This window comes from Eptesicus fuscus, chromosome 10 (assembly GCF_027574615.1).
Source record: "Eptesicus fuscus isolate TK198812 chromosome 10, DD_ASM_mEF_20220401, whole genome shotgun sequence".
Classification (NCBI taxonomy): Eukaryota; Metazoa; Chordata; class Mammalia; order Chiroptera; family Vespertilionidae; genus Eptesicus; species Eptesicus fuscus.
Genome location: NC_072482.1, coordinates 88,522,275 through 88,535,369, shown reverse-complemented (window position 1 = coordinate 88,535,369; position 13,095 = coordinate 88,522,275). Strand labels below are relative to the sequence as shown.

The window sequence follows — 13,095 nt, the reverse complement described above, 5'->3', positions numbered from 1 at the left end:
CTCTCAGCCTCTTACCTAGCAGCACACGGAACTCTCAGTATGAAGGTCCCAGCCCTTCCCCATCCATTCATGGTCAGCCCCAGCTCAAGGCAGGAGCCACTCAGAGGCTCAGGATCTGGAGTGAGGAGGACGCTGGCTGCCAGGTGACTGCACCAGGGCTCAGCCAGGAAACCCAAGGATTCACTGAGAATGGCCTCCTTCTAACCTTACTCCTGTCTCCCTACATAGTGCTTACTGTTTGCCTCCCTCCTTTCTGGCTCTTTAGAAGCCATTTTCTGGGAAGGCGGATGTGAACTCCAGCCTTTTGAGATGGGTTTGCAAGGTCTTCCACCCTTTTCCTGGGATTAGACCCAGGCCCCTCTCCTCTCAGCCGCCTAGATATTCCCCTTCCCCTGGACACATCTCATGGAGCCACCATGCTGCTCTCACCTGAAAGTGCGTACTGCTCATGCCCTGTGTGCCCCTGTCCCCAGACCACCCACACAGGAGCCCAAACACCCTTTCCAAACAGAGAATCTGAGTCAGAACTGAATTCGCTAAACCCCTTCAGCATCCACAGGCCTTAAGCTTGGTCTGGGCCCTTCCCTGTCCCACCGTCATTAACAGTGAGGAGATGCCCAACTCAGGGCTGAGCGTGTCTAAGTAATGGCTATGAAGTGATAATACGTGTTGGTCTCTTGGGCTAATTTCCAGGAGGAAAAGTTTAATTGAGGTTGCAGTGGTCGGGCTGGGAATTCACCTTTCCATAACCTCATTGCAGGCCATCTGCCCCTCACTTCCCACTCAATCCTGCCCTTAGTAACTGTAATTGCAAGTACCCACCTAGAATGCCAAATATGATGGTGCAGGTGAGGATCACATGGTAGATCCAGGCGATGGGCGTATTGGTTGTGGCCTTGGAAGGGACTGTGGCTGAGACAGTGGGTGATGGAGCTGCAATGAAACACAAGAGTGACATCTGTGCAGAACTCTATTCTGAGAAGACGCCTCCTCAGCCCTTGCAGTCCCAGGTAATCCTGTTATGCAGACAGTTTCTACTCTCTACGTGTGACAGCAATAGTGACAGATCCTGGAGTGGGAGCAACAACAGGAGATAGGCCCTGCCCCCTTGGGTCTACAAAGCTAATGAGGGAAGCAAGGGTTACAATGTACCCAGTCACTCCTGCTGTGACCGAAGAGGAGGACACTCACAAGGAAGGTGGGAAAGAAGTCTTCCCAGGAGCTGATGTGAGGTCATATTGAAGGATTTCCAGAAATAGGCCAGGTGAGATGAAGAAGAAAAGTGATGTCCAGAAGAGGGAACAGTAAAGAACAGGTCTGAAAACAGACTCCTGAGGAGATGAGAAGGGAAAGGAGAGATGGTAGAACACACCCATGGCCATTACTCTCCCAAGAACTCACTGCAGATTAGTCACCTTTCAAACACACTCACACCCATTCACACACATGCTTACACGCTGAGACACACATACGCACACACTCACACACCACATTCACACAAGGGTAGGTCTAGCTTATCTCAAGAGAACAGCACCATCCCTGTCTGCCCTGTTACCTGTTGTCTCCGGCTCTATCTTCCGATGCACCCAGCACTGATGCAATAAGTTACAGTCTCCACGTAGGGTAATATTGAAGAAGTTGGTCAATTCCTCATTATTCTCCCACTTCTTTTTCAGCCGTTCACCTACGGAATTATCCGCTCTATATTTTGCTGTCTTATTGTCAAAGGTAAGGAACCTCTGTCCATCCAAGAAAAACTCCAAGAATCCACAGGTGCTTCCATTGGCCTTGCCCTGGCACGTCATCCTGACCTGCAGGGTGAAAGGAGCTGCCCCGCAGTCCCCAGGGGAAAGACATCAGCCTCCGGTCTTGACAAATGCTGTGCCCCACCCGGTGTCCACCTCTGCTGAACACTTCTAACCCTGCCCTGCTCCCCCTCACCTTTCTGCTGGGCTACGTAGGAAGGCCCAACATCCAGTTTTCTTTTTAAATGAATACAATCCATACAGCTAGCTCCACAATCTGCTCACTTCTGCCCTTGGTTTTTCAAACTTACCTCCACCTGAGTATTTCTCCTGTTTAATGTCAGGCAGTAATGATTTTAATTTGTCTCCCATGTCTCTCAGGGTATCTAACTCTTGTTCACAGGAATCCATGGCCTTTCCCGCATTTCTCAGGAGATTCATGGGTATGACCTTATTGCTGCCACAGTCATATAAAAAATATGGCTCTTCATCCACCTTTCCTTGGACCATGCACCGATCTTTATGATAAGAAATGTTGAAATCATAGTGAGGAGAGTGAGAATCTGTGAAGGAAAAATGCTGCTGAGACTGGGGTTGGAAGAAAAAGACCCAAAACACCACACCCCCATCTCTGTGACAGCAAGACAATCCCCATGATGGCTGGGCTGGCAGAGCAAGGCCTGACCCTGCCCAGTGCCCCCCTTCACCAGGGGAAGTAGGGGCCCCTCCCTGCTTGAGGAGGGCCAGGAGGCCTCTGCCTGACAGGAAACCACACATCTCCAGATACCTCCTCCCCGCACCCACCAGGCCAATACTCATCATCAGCCCGTAACCAATGCAGGGACATGCCAGGTGGCCAGGAGGATAGCTCTCGATGCCCGAGGATTGTCAGAAACCAGCCCAGTATCCTCCAGGGACATGGAGAGCATGGAGGGGCTGCTGCTGGGGAAGCTGGGGGGCAGGTGGGGGATGTGGATAGATTCCAAGGTTGGAGACTGAGAATTTATAATTATGTGTCATGGGATTTTGCATAACCTGCTGCTAGGATAGATCTTGCAAGCTTGGGAGAAGGCAGGGCTACAATGGGTGGAACAGAAAAGCCAGAACTTCTGAGGCACATAGGGGAGGAAGGGACCTGATGGCTCACAGAATGAATATGTCAGTGGGAGATCATACGAAAAGGCAGAAAAATGTCCAATCAACCTGCTCCCTGGGAAAGCCTAAAGCTAAACTCTTGTTTACCAAGCTGATGAGGAAAGTATGGATGAGAAGAGCACCAGAATTCTCCAAAAGCTCACTGATGACTTTAGCTGAAGGTCAGGAATGTGGTTGGAGTCTATAGTCCCCAAAATGGCTTCCAGTATAATGGGGATGGACAATGACAACATAATAAATCACAGGTAGAGGTGCTCTGTGTTAGGACCATCCCAGGGTCATGCTTTGGGAAAATGCTCTGCTGTCCCTCCTGCTCCAGGAGCTGAGGCTCTGGCTGGTGTGTCCTCAGGCAACAGGGATAAAGCGCCACTTAGCGGAGGAAGTGATTAGGCTCAGGTCACAGATAAAAAGGTATTGGGAGCACTGGTTTGGGGGACCCCTGAGAATTGGGTAATGAACCTGGGTGCTCTGGGGAGGGGAGCAGTGGCTCCGAGGGGAGAGGAGTGGGACAGGCTGGCTGCTGCAGAGGGGCGGGAGGTAGAACCTGCAGAGCAGGGCTCCAGAGAAGAGGCCAGTGACCTCAACCTTGCTGGTGAGGTCACAATCCCTCCTGGAACCCCAGGCAGAGCACATGGGAAGTTCTGCGGTGGACAGGGTGGGGAGATGCAGGGCTTGGGTCAAAGTGCCCGGAGAAGGGTGGGCTCCTATCTGTGACTCTGAGAAACGCCGGGGTCCTGGGCCAGGGTCCCGGTTCCCCAGAAGCAGGACTCGAGCGCGGGAGAGCGGACTGGGACCCGCAGGCCGCCTTCCTCCTCTGCTCCCGGGAGCCGCCCCGCAGCCCCTTCCCGCGGCCTCCCTGTCGGTCCCCGCCTGGCCGGAAGGCAACCCGCTGGCGGGACGCCAGGGGGGAGTGAGCCCGTGGAGGGCACTGCGGAGGGAAGGTTCTGGACCTGCCATGGGCCCGGCCCGCATGTGTAAAGCCTCGGCTTCCTCCCTCCCTGAGTGCCCCCCCCCGCGCCCCCCCCCGCCCGCTCCCCGTGCCCTCCTCTCCCTCCCAGCCCCCTCCTCGTGTCCCCCCCCATCCGCGGCCTCCCCGTGCCCCCCCGCTCCCTCCCCGCACGCTCCCCGCGCCCCCCCATCCGCGCCCTCCCCGCTCTCTCCCCTTGCCCCCCCCCCGCTCCCTCCCAGTCCCCTCCCCGTGCCCCACCCGCTCCCTCCCAGCCCCCTCCTCGTGCCCCCCCACCCCCGCTCCCTCCCCGTGCCCCCCGCTCCCTCCCAGCCCCCTCCCCGTGCCCCACCCGCTCCCTCCCAGCCCCCTCCTCGTGTTCCCCCCCCCCGCGCCCTCCCCGCCCGCTCCCCGCGCCGCCCCGTCCGCGCCCTCCCCGCCCGCTCCCCGTGCCCCCCGCTCCCTCCCAGCCCCCTCCTCGTGTCCCCCCCCCGCTCCCTCCCCGCCCGCTCCCCGCGCCGCCCCATCCGCGCCCTCCCCGCCCGCTCCCCGTGCCCCCCGCTCCCTCCCAGCCCCCTCCTCGTGTCCCCCCCACCCCCGCTCCCTCCCCGCCCGCTCCCCGTGCCCCGCTGAGATGACTGGGGACTCACCTCCGCGCCCACAGGCAATGGGCGCTGCCCACACACCGACAGGCAGCACCGCGAGCAGCCGCAGGAGGAGGAGGCTGAACTCGGAGCCCGGGGCCCTCGCCATGGCGAGCAGCAGCGGCCGGTGCGCTCAGCTCGGGACAGGCGGCAGCGGGAGGAGGGCGGGCGGCTCCTGGAGGTGGGTGTGCGCGGCGGACAGGCGGGCGGCCGGGTGGGGAAGGGAGGCCGTGCGGCGTGGGGCGGCCGGCGGCTCCGAGCTTGCGGGCGGCGGCGGCGTGCGCGCAGAGGGCCGGGAAGGGTGTCCCAGGCCGAGGCCGTTCGACCCCCGCCCTTTTCCGGGGTTGTCGCTTTCCTGACAAGGAGAGGGGGACAGGGGACGCCCCGCGAAAAAGTGCCGACAGGGAATGAGCGCAGGTGGAAAGCCAGCCTGATCTCTGGGTCTTGTCTTTCCCGCCACCAATCGGCGGCCCGCAACACTTTTCCTCCCGCCAATCAGAGCTGCGCAGCCTGGCCCCGCCCACCCCCTTACCCCTCCCGCTGCCACTCTGGCAACTCCAAGGCAAAGCAGCCTCTCAGTTTGGACTCACAGACACCCACGCTCAGCCCATTTCCTATCTTCGCCCTGCCCTCCAGCAAGCAAGAAGGGGGGAAGGGAGATGCCTCCTTAATACCGAGCCTGACTGATGGCACCCACAAAACCACCCACACCCCACGCCCTCCCCACACTCTCCCAGCACACTTTCCCACCCCAGGACCGCTCCTTCCCTCCACCAGCCCACCTGTGGGGAAGCAGCAACAAGAGGTGCTATCAAGACAGGGGGTGCTGGGCAGGGTCTCCACCCACAGGCACCAACACACAACCCTCGCCCCTTCCCTGCTCCCACACTTGGCCACACACAGCAAACCCCCCACCATAACCATTTCTCTTCACCTGGAACGTCAAACCCAACTCTTCCAGGGGTGACAGAACCTGCAACCCCAGACCCTCATTTCAGACACCTGCCCTCACTGGTCACTGCTCTTCTCCCCAGCTCAACCGGTTTTACCGCCCAATTCTTTGGGGTGCCAAACCCATATTTTCCACCTACTGAGGAGGCACAGATATGATGGCCATGGATTTAGGCTCACGTTTGCTGATGGTTTCTATATACATGTAATATGTGTGTTTCAGCAGAATTTCTTGCTACACCCACTCTCCTTTCTCTTTTCTCCCCTGGTGCACTAATTTCACATCACTTTTCTCCTTAGCCATTTGGATAGTTTGTTCATTGGTGCTTTCTGGCCCTTCTTAATGCCTCTAAAGATGCCAATGAGGAAGTGAGGCTGTGGAGTGGCCCAAACTGGCAGAAATGTTCTGGAATTTCCTTGAGCACTCCATCCCCATCTGTGAACTTAATGCCCCCACCCCCATCTCCCTCCATTTTCCCCCTCCCCACCCACCCTACTGATGGTTACATCCCAGACTCACCGCCTTCCATGCAGAGGCAGTCGACTACCCAGGAAAGGTCCGGCAGCACAGGCAGAAGCAGAAGGACAAGAATGGACTTGAAGCCGAAACCGGTTTGGCTCAGTGGATAGAGCGTCGGCCTGCGGACTGAGGGGTCCCAGGTTCGATTCCGGTCAAGGGCATGTACATTGGTTGCGGGCACATCCCCAGTAGGGGGTGTGCAGGAGGCACCTGATGGATGTTTCTCTCTCATCGATGTTTCCAGCTCTCTATCCCTCTCCCTTCCTCTCTGTAAAAAATCAATAAAAATAAAAAATAAAAAGAATGGACTTGAAGCAAGCGATCCCCCCTCCCCCCACCACCATGGTGAGCAGCAGTCTGGAGGCTGACTACGCTGGCAGGAGGAGTGTCTACCTGAGTGCCCAGAAAAAGTGTCAGGAGCAGGTTGAACATGGTGCTTCACCAGCAGGCTGAGCGCTCTGACAACGCGCTGTGAGCCACTATGAGCCCTGGTGCCCCGGTCCACGAGCCACACCGTGAGCCCCAACCCTTGAGTGCTTGTCAACCAGCAACTCTGAGCCACAAGCCACAGCAGCTGCCAGCCAAGTCCCAACACAGGGACTCTACCCCCAAATACTCTCAACCCATCTTTTTGCATCCACCAGACCAGGAGAAAGGAGAGATGTTCCCCAGACCCCAGACCACTCCAGCCCAATGCAACCAATGAGGGCAGCACCACATCGCCCCTCAGGAGGGCCCCAACCCCCTCCACCCCCACCTCCCACCCCCGCACCGTGCCTGCCTCACCCCAGCAGCCAGTGAAGCAAGCCTCCTAGAGCAACTGTGAGCCACACCTGGCCCTGAGCCCTACTGAGCGCTCCGGGCAGGCAGCTGTGCCAGCCAGGCCCTTTCCTGCTTCCCGCGGACAACCCAGAACACCAGCCAGCAAACTCCCATCTCCCCATCTCCAGGCACCAGCTTAGAAAAAGGCAAAGGGAGGAATCCCACAAAATCTAGTTTACTCTCACGAATACAGGCAATGGCAGTATGCACCCAATGAAGGATCCTCTAGTCCTTCCTTTGGCAGCCTAGCCGTCAGCCAGGATTAGCCACATCTGGAGCTTTGGCAGACTTTCCCTTGAAACTCAGGCCAACCGCAACACCAGCCCCTCACCCCCACAAACTCCCAACACACCTTCAGCGCATACAGGCCTACCAGAGGGCGAAGAGAAATGCCCCCCCCCCACCCCCACCCCCAACACAGCCACGCTGCTGCTAACAACTCAGGGCTGCGAGGCACCTTCCCTCGCTGGCTGCCTAGCCTAGCCCCTCCCCCAGCCGCGCTGAGACCAGACCCGCTCAGGGACAACCAGCTCGGGGCCTCCTTTGAGCTGAAGCCACAGCCCCCGCACACTGCGCCTGAGTGAGGCTCCCTGTGCAAGGTACCGCCCCTGCAGGCGGCCCGTTTCCCGAAGGTGGTGATCTCTGATGAGCCCCACTATCCAGGCCAGGAGCTCTGCCCGAGGGAGCCCTTCCTTCCTCACTCCCTGCCCCCCCCCCGCGCCCCCCTGCACTGAAAACCCACCACACCAGCCCCTCACCCCCACCAGCTCCCAACCCCCCTTCTCTCCGCCGAGCCTAGGAGACAGGGTTAGAAATGAACCCCTGACACCCCCGCCCGGCTGCTGGGGAACCCAGGCCGCCCACGTACCTCCCCTGGCTCTGGACTCTGAGACCTTCCCGTCCCGCCCATTGTTGCACAACTTGACCTTCCAGGCTGGTCTAGGGCCCCTGGCGGCTCCAGCACTGAGCCTGACTCAGGCTCCCAGAGCCAAGGTACCGCCCCTGCAGGCGACCCCTTTCCACTAGGATGTGATCGCTGATGAGCCCTACTTTCCAGGCCAGGAGCTCTACCTCCAGGGAGCCCTTCCCCACCCCCCTCCCCCCTGGGCTGAAAACCCACACCACCAGCCCCTCACCCCACCAGCTCCCAACCCACCTTCTCTCCGCCGAGCCTAGGAGACAGGGAGGAGAACGGACCCCTGACACCGGACCACTCCACCCTGCTGCTGGGGAACCCAGGCCGCCAGGCACCTTCCCAGGCTGGTGGGCTGGCCCCGCCCCTTCCAGCCTAGGGAAGTTGTGCCCCCCCGCACTGAGCCTGACTCACTCAGAAAAGTACAGTTTTGCGGGCAACCGCTTCCACTAGGTCTAGGATGTGGTCACTGATGAGCCCTACTGCTCCAGGGCAGACGCTCTGCCCGCAGGGAGCCCTTCCCCACCCCACCCCTTGCGCTGAAAGCCCACAACACCAGCCCCTCACCCCCACCGACTCCCAACCCACCTCTCCGCCCAGCCTAGGAGACAGGGTTAGAAATGCCCCCTTCACAGCGGACCACTCCACCCTGCTGCTGGGGAACCCAGGCCGGCCAGGCACCTTCCCTGGCTGGCTGGCCGGCCGCGCCTCGCCCCACGGTCTTAGGTGTGGCCCTGGTCCCTTCCCTGGCTGGGGGCCCAGCCTCCAGACCTCACCTGGTAGCTTTGGTGGCCGCAGTTGAGGTGGAGGCGGAGGCCCCCCCCCCACACACACACACACACACACTGCGCCTGAAGGAGGCTCGGGGCCAAGGTACCGCCCCTGCAGGCGACCCCTTTCCTGAAGGTGGTGATCGCTGAAGAGCCCTGCAACTCCCTCCGGAGCTTGGCCCCTAGGGAGCCCTCCCTCCCTCCCCGCCCCGCCCCCTGCGCTGAAAACCCACACCACCAGGCCCTCATCCCACCAACTCCCAACCCAACCTCTCTCCGCCCAGCCTAGGAGACAGGGAGGAGAAACGACCCCTTCACACAGGACCACCCCCATCCTGCTGCTGGGGAACCCAGGCTGCCCAGGCACCTCCCCTGGCTTGGGGACTCTCCCTTCCCTGCCCACCCATGGCACAGCACCTTCCAGGCCCGTCCCGCTCTGTGGTGGCCAAAGCATTGGCAGCTGAGCTGGCGGCCTCAGTACTCTGCCCCTTAATGTGGCCGGAGGGACAATGGTACAGCCCCAGCGGTCTGCTCTCCATGGTCAGAATACCGGACCTGCAGGTGGACCCTTTACATTTTGTGCTCCATACTTCCTGTGGTCACTGGAAATGCAATGGGTCCTGTTGGAGAGTGGGAATTTTTGAGCATTCCAGAGAGACCGTGGTCTATGCCCCAGATAGAGTTGTCAGTGCTGACACTAGGCCAGGCCTTGAGATATGGTCTCATGGCCCCTTCCCAGCACGTAGGCCTTCTTTCACAGAACACTGTCAGCTTTCGGAAGAACAGGATGACCCTGTGAATAGCATGGTCGTCATTGGCATGATCCTGACGTTGCTTGAGAAAAACTGTTTTGTCTTGGGTTACTTGTTCTGCAAAAACCGGATGTGGTTAATGGGCTTAAAAGCGGTCCTACACAAAGGGTCGCTGCTACTCTCTGGTCTCCCTGCGTGGAGAATGGCAGAGCAGTCGCCGGGTCATCTGGCCACCCGGCTAATAAAGGCTCCCTAAATTTTAATTTGGTCTGGGCTCCAGTGGTCATTCACTCGCATCTGCTCCACAACAGGTCCCTTTTGGAAAACAGGGAGCAATACAGGCGGATGCTCAGTCATTGTCTGATCAATTGCATTACCTTGAGGAACAGGAGCTGAGGGAGGGTCTCCTCATGTGCGGGTCTCACTATAAACATAACCACCCGTGGCAAACCATCCCCAACCTTCAGAAGAACCGCCCCTAATCTCCTGCTCCCAGGGTAATTCCATTTATCACATTTGATTGGGCAACAGAAGGTATTACACCTTGTAGAATAGACGTGATAAAAGAGCACAATCTACTCCCAGTGAGCACGTGAGGTGGGGAGCACACAGCATACACACACCCCTCACCAAGTGCAGCAGTCTTACTGTGGACTCGGGTGTCAGGACACACAGGAGGAGACCATTTAGCCTGAGGAGGGTCAGAACCCTTGCAAGCCCTTCTCTCTGATTTGGCTACTTGGGAGCTCCTGGCTCACAGTCAGGGGGTCAGGTGCATACAGTGAGTTTGAGCACCGCCCACTCCAGGCCTGGGCTGACCATGCTGTGGAGGTGGAGGAGGGAGAAGCTGAGGAAGATTGGAGCACGGAAGGGTCAGTAGAAAATAAAGGAGGAGGACCTGACTTTATACAAAGGGAAGGATCTGAGGCAGAGGCAGGGCAGACAATTCTCCCCATCTCTCTTGCATTTATTGAGGTACCTCCCTTCATAGAGCATATTCTGAAAATTAAGTTTTTCCTAAATTCTCACTTTTAAAACCTGTTCCAGAATTTCTACAAGAAAAATCTTTAAAAAAGCGTTCTGAATGCAGTAACAGAAAGTCTGCTCCTGAGCTACTGGGCAGTAAGCTGGGAATATCCCATCACTGCCTCATTCTCCAGAGTGTATTTCCTAAACTCCAGGCCTCTTATCTTCCCCGCACAACCACCAAAGTAGATTTCACATCAACGCACTAGAGCAGTGGTTCCCCACCTTCTGTGGCCGTGCCCCACCTGAGCACCTCTAAAACCCTGATGCCCCTGTGACATATAATTCTTATTACCCAAAAACTGAACTCCTGTTCACATGGAGGAAGCCCAAAAGGCCATTAACTTGCTCCAAACAAGCTTCCGAAGAGCATGGCATCCCTGAAAGAGAAAAAAAAAAAAGAAAGAAAGGACAGTTGAAGTACTGAGAAAGAAATGACCAAGAAACTGTTTTAAAAAATAATAATATGAAGTGATATGAAAAATAGCAAATAAAGCCCTAGCCGGTTTGGCTCAGTGGATAGAGCATCGGCCTGTGAACTGAAAGGTCCCAGGTTCGATTCCGGTCAAGGGTACATGCCCGGGTTGTGGGCTCAATCCCCAGTGGGGGGCTTGTAGAAGGCGGCCAATCAATGATTCTCTCTCATCATTGATATTTCTATCTCTCTCTCCCTCTCCCTTCCTCTCTGACATCAATAAAAATTTATTTAAAAAAAAGAAAATAGCAAATAAAGTTTCAAAACATAATAGAGAACTGAAATAGATAAATATGTTACAATATATTATATACTATATATCAGGCCTCTAGAACCATAAGAAATGCAAAAAATTCACTGTCAATAAGTCATTCTGGAATTTCCCCCTTTAAACATCAAATTGCCCCCCTGTGGGATGTGTGCCCCACATTGAGAACCACTGCTCTAGAGCCACCGCATCCTTAGTCCCCAGCAAGTTTCACCAACAATGTCCTCTACTCACCAGTGACACCAGCAAAAGAAAGGACCTGATGGGTTTAGGTAGTTCCCATCTCCTTGTTATGCTCAAGTTGTGGTCTATAGGTGTTTCATTTGCTCCTTCCGTGCTTTGTATACTTTTTAAAAATGGGGAGAGGTTTGTATTTAGATGCCACTGTTCTTGGGGGACACCCAGGAATTTTTATTCTAAAAAAGCCCAGAGGAGCCTTGTCCAAAGAGAGAGGCCTACATCCTGGTCCCTCTAGCACTGGGGATGGTTGTGGCAAAAATCCTTCTTTGCCCTCCTCTCCCCTGCTCTCCTCACCCTGGCAACAGCTCACCACTCTGAGAGTGAATATTCCTGCCCTGCCCATGCCATTCCTGCTGCAATTACCCATCAGCATCCAACTCCACCAGCAGCTCAGCCATACCTATCCCTGATGTAACTTCAGTTCAAGGCAAAGGCACTCACTGACTCAGGATCTGAGTGTGGAGGCAGCTGGCTATCAGGTGACTTGGCCTTCTTCTAACCTTGTCCTGCACATTCCCTACTGCTCGCCTGCTGCCTTATCTGACATACCCAAAGCTACTTCCTATGAGAACTCAACTGTGAACTTCAGCCTTTTCAGTTGGGTCTGAAAGGCCTTCCACCCCTTTCCTGGGATTAGACCCAGGCTCCTCTCCTTTTAGCCCCTGGACATTCCCCTTCCCCTGGACACATCACATGGAGCCAGCATGCTGCTCTCACCTGAATGTGAGTACTGCCCATGCCCTGTGTGCCTCGGTCCCCACACCACCCACACAGGAGCCCAAACACCCTTTCCAAACAGAGAATCGGACTGATTTCACTCAGGCCCTTAAGCTTCTCAGACCGTAAGCCTCAGTGCAGGCCCCTCCGTTTCCCACTGGTTTGACAGAAAATAGCAGATCTAAGGGCTGAGCTTGTCCGAGTTATTGCTATCAAGCAATATTACATCTTATTTTCCTGGTCTAATTTCCACAAAGAGAAGGGGGCAGAGGTAGAGCTTGAAATTTACCTTTCCCTGTCCTCACAGGCCATCAGGCCCTCAGTTCCCATTCCATTCTGCCCTCAGTACCTGTTACTGCAAAGGACCCAGCCTAGGATGCCAACTATGATGGAGCAGGTGAGGATAACAGTGAGGATACAGGCAATGGGCATGATGTTTGTGGCCTTCGATTGAGCTGGGGCTGGGGCTGGGGCTGGGGAGGGGGCTGGGACTGGGGAGGGGGCTGGGGCTGGGGCTAGGACTGGGGCTGAGGCTGGGGCTGGGGCTGGGGCTGGGGAGGGGGCTGGGGCTGGGGAGGGGGCTGGGGCTGGGGCTAGGACTGGGGCTGAGGCTGGGGCTGGGGCTGGGGCTGGGGAGGGGGCTGGGGCTGGGGCTAGGACTGGGGCTGAGGCTGGGGCTGGGCCTGGGGCTGGGGCTGGGGCCAGGATTGTCGCAGCTGCAATGGAAACACAAGAGTGATAGTGTTGTCCAGACCTCAAATCTTGGGCCATAATGAGGCAGGATAGTAAGAAGCTAGGAAAACTCCTGGGCAGGTGGAATGGGGAAACAGACAAGATAATTAAACAAGAACAAACAATTTCACCAAGTTATAGCCAGCTAATGAATCATGAGACCTTATCTTCCCTAACCAAGGACCTCTCCTCCCTGTCCAGAGAATAAATAGTTTAAATCATCCTGTTCAAGGAGTTAGAGAACAAAGACCCAATTAATGCCATTTGGGCAAAAAAAAATCAAGGACAGATGAAGTCAGGGAAACACATCACAAAGAAACTGATTAGAGCCAGACAGACCCAAGGTAAAAGTAGATCAGAGAAGCTGAGCAGAGAATAACCCCAAACTCCCCTATATGTTCATTTTGATGCATTAGCAT

General features: G+C 56.4%; 1 protein-coding gene across 1 annotated transcript; it reads right to left on the bottom strand.

Moving 5' to 3' along the window:
* Positions 1-871: 871 nt before the first annotated feature.
* On the bottom strand, positions 872-2,255 carry ULBP3 (UL16 binding protein 3; the record flags this gene model as incomplete). The annotated part of the gene is made up of 3 exons (XM_054722686.1): positions 2,057-2,255; positions 1,556-1,828; positions 872-933 (listed from the first exon to the last, which is right to left on the bottom strand). Coding segments are annotated over exons 1-3 (534 nt in total), but the record flags the coding sequence as incomplete, so codon positions are not given.
* Between the last annotated feature and the right edge of the window lie 10,840 nt (positions 2,256-13,095).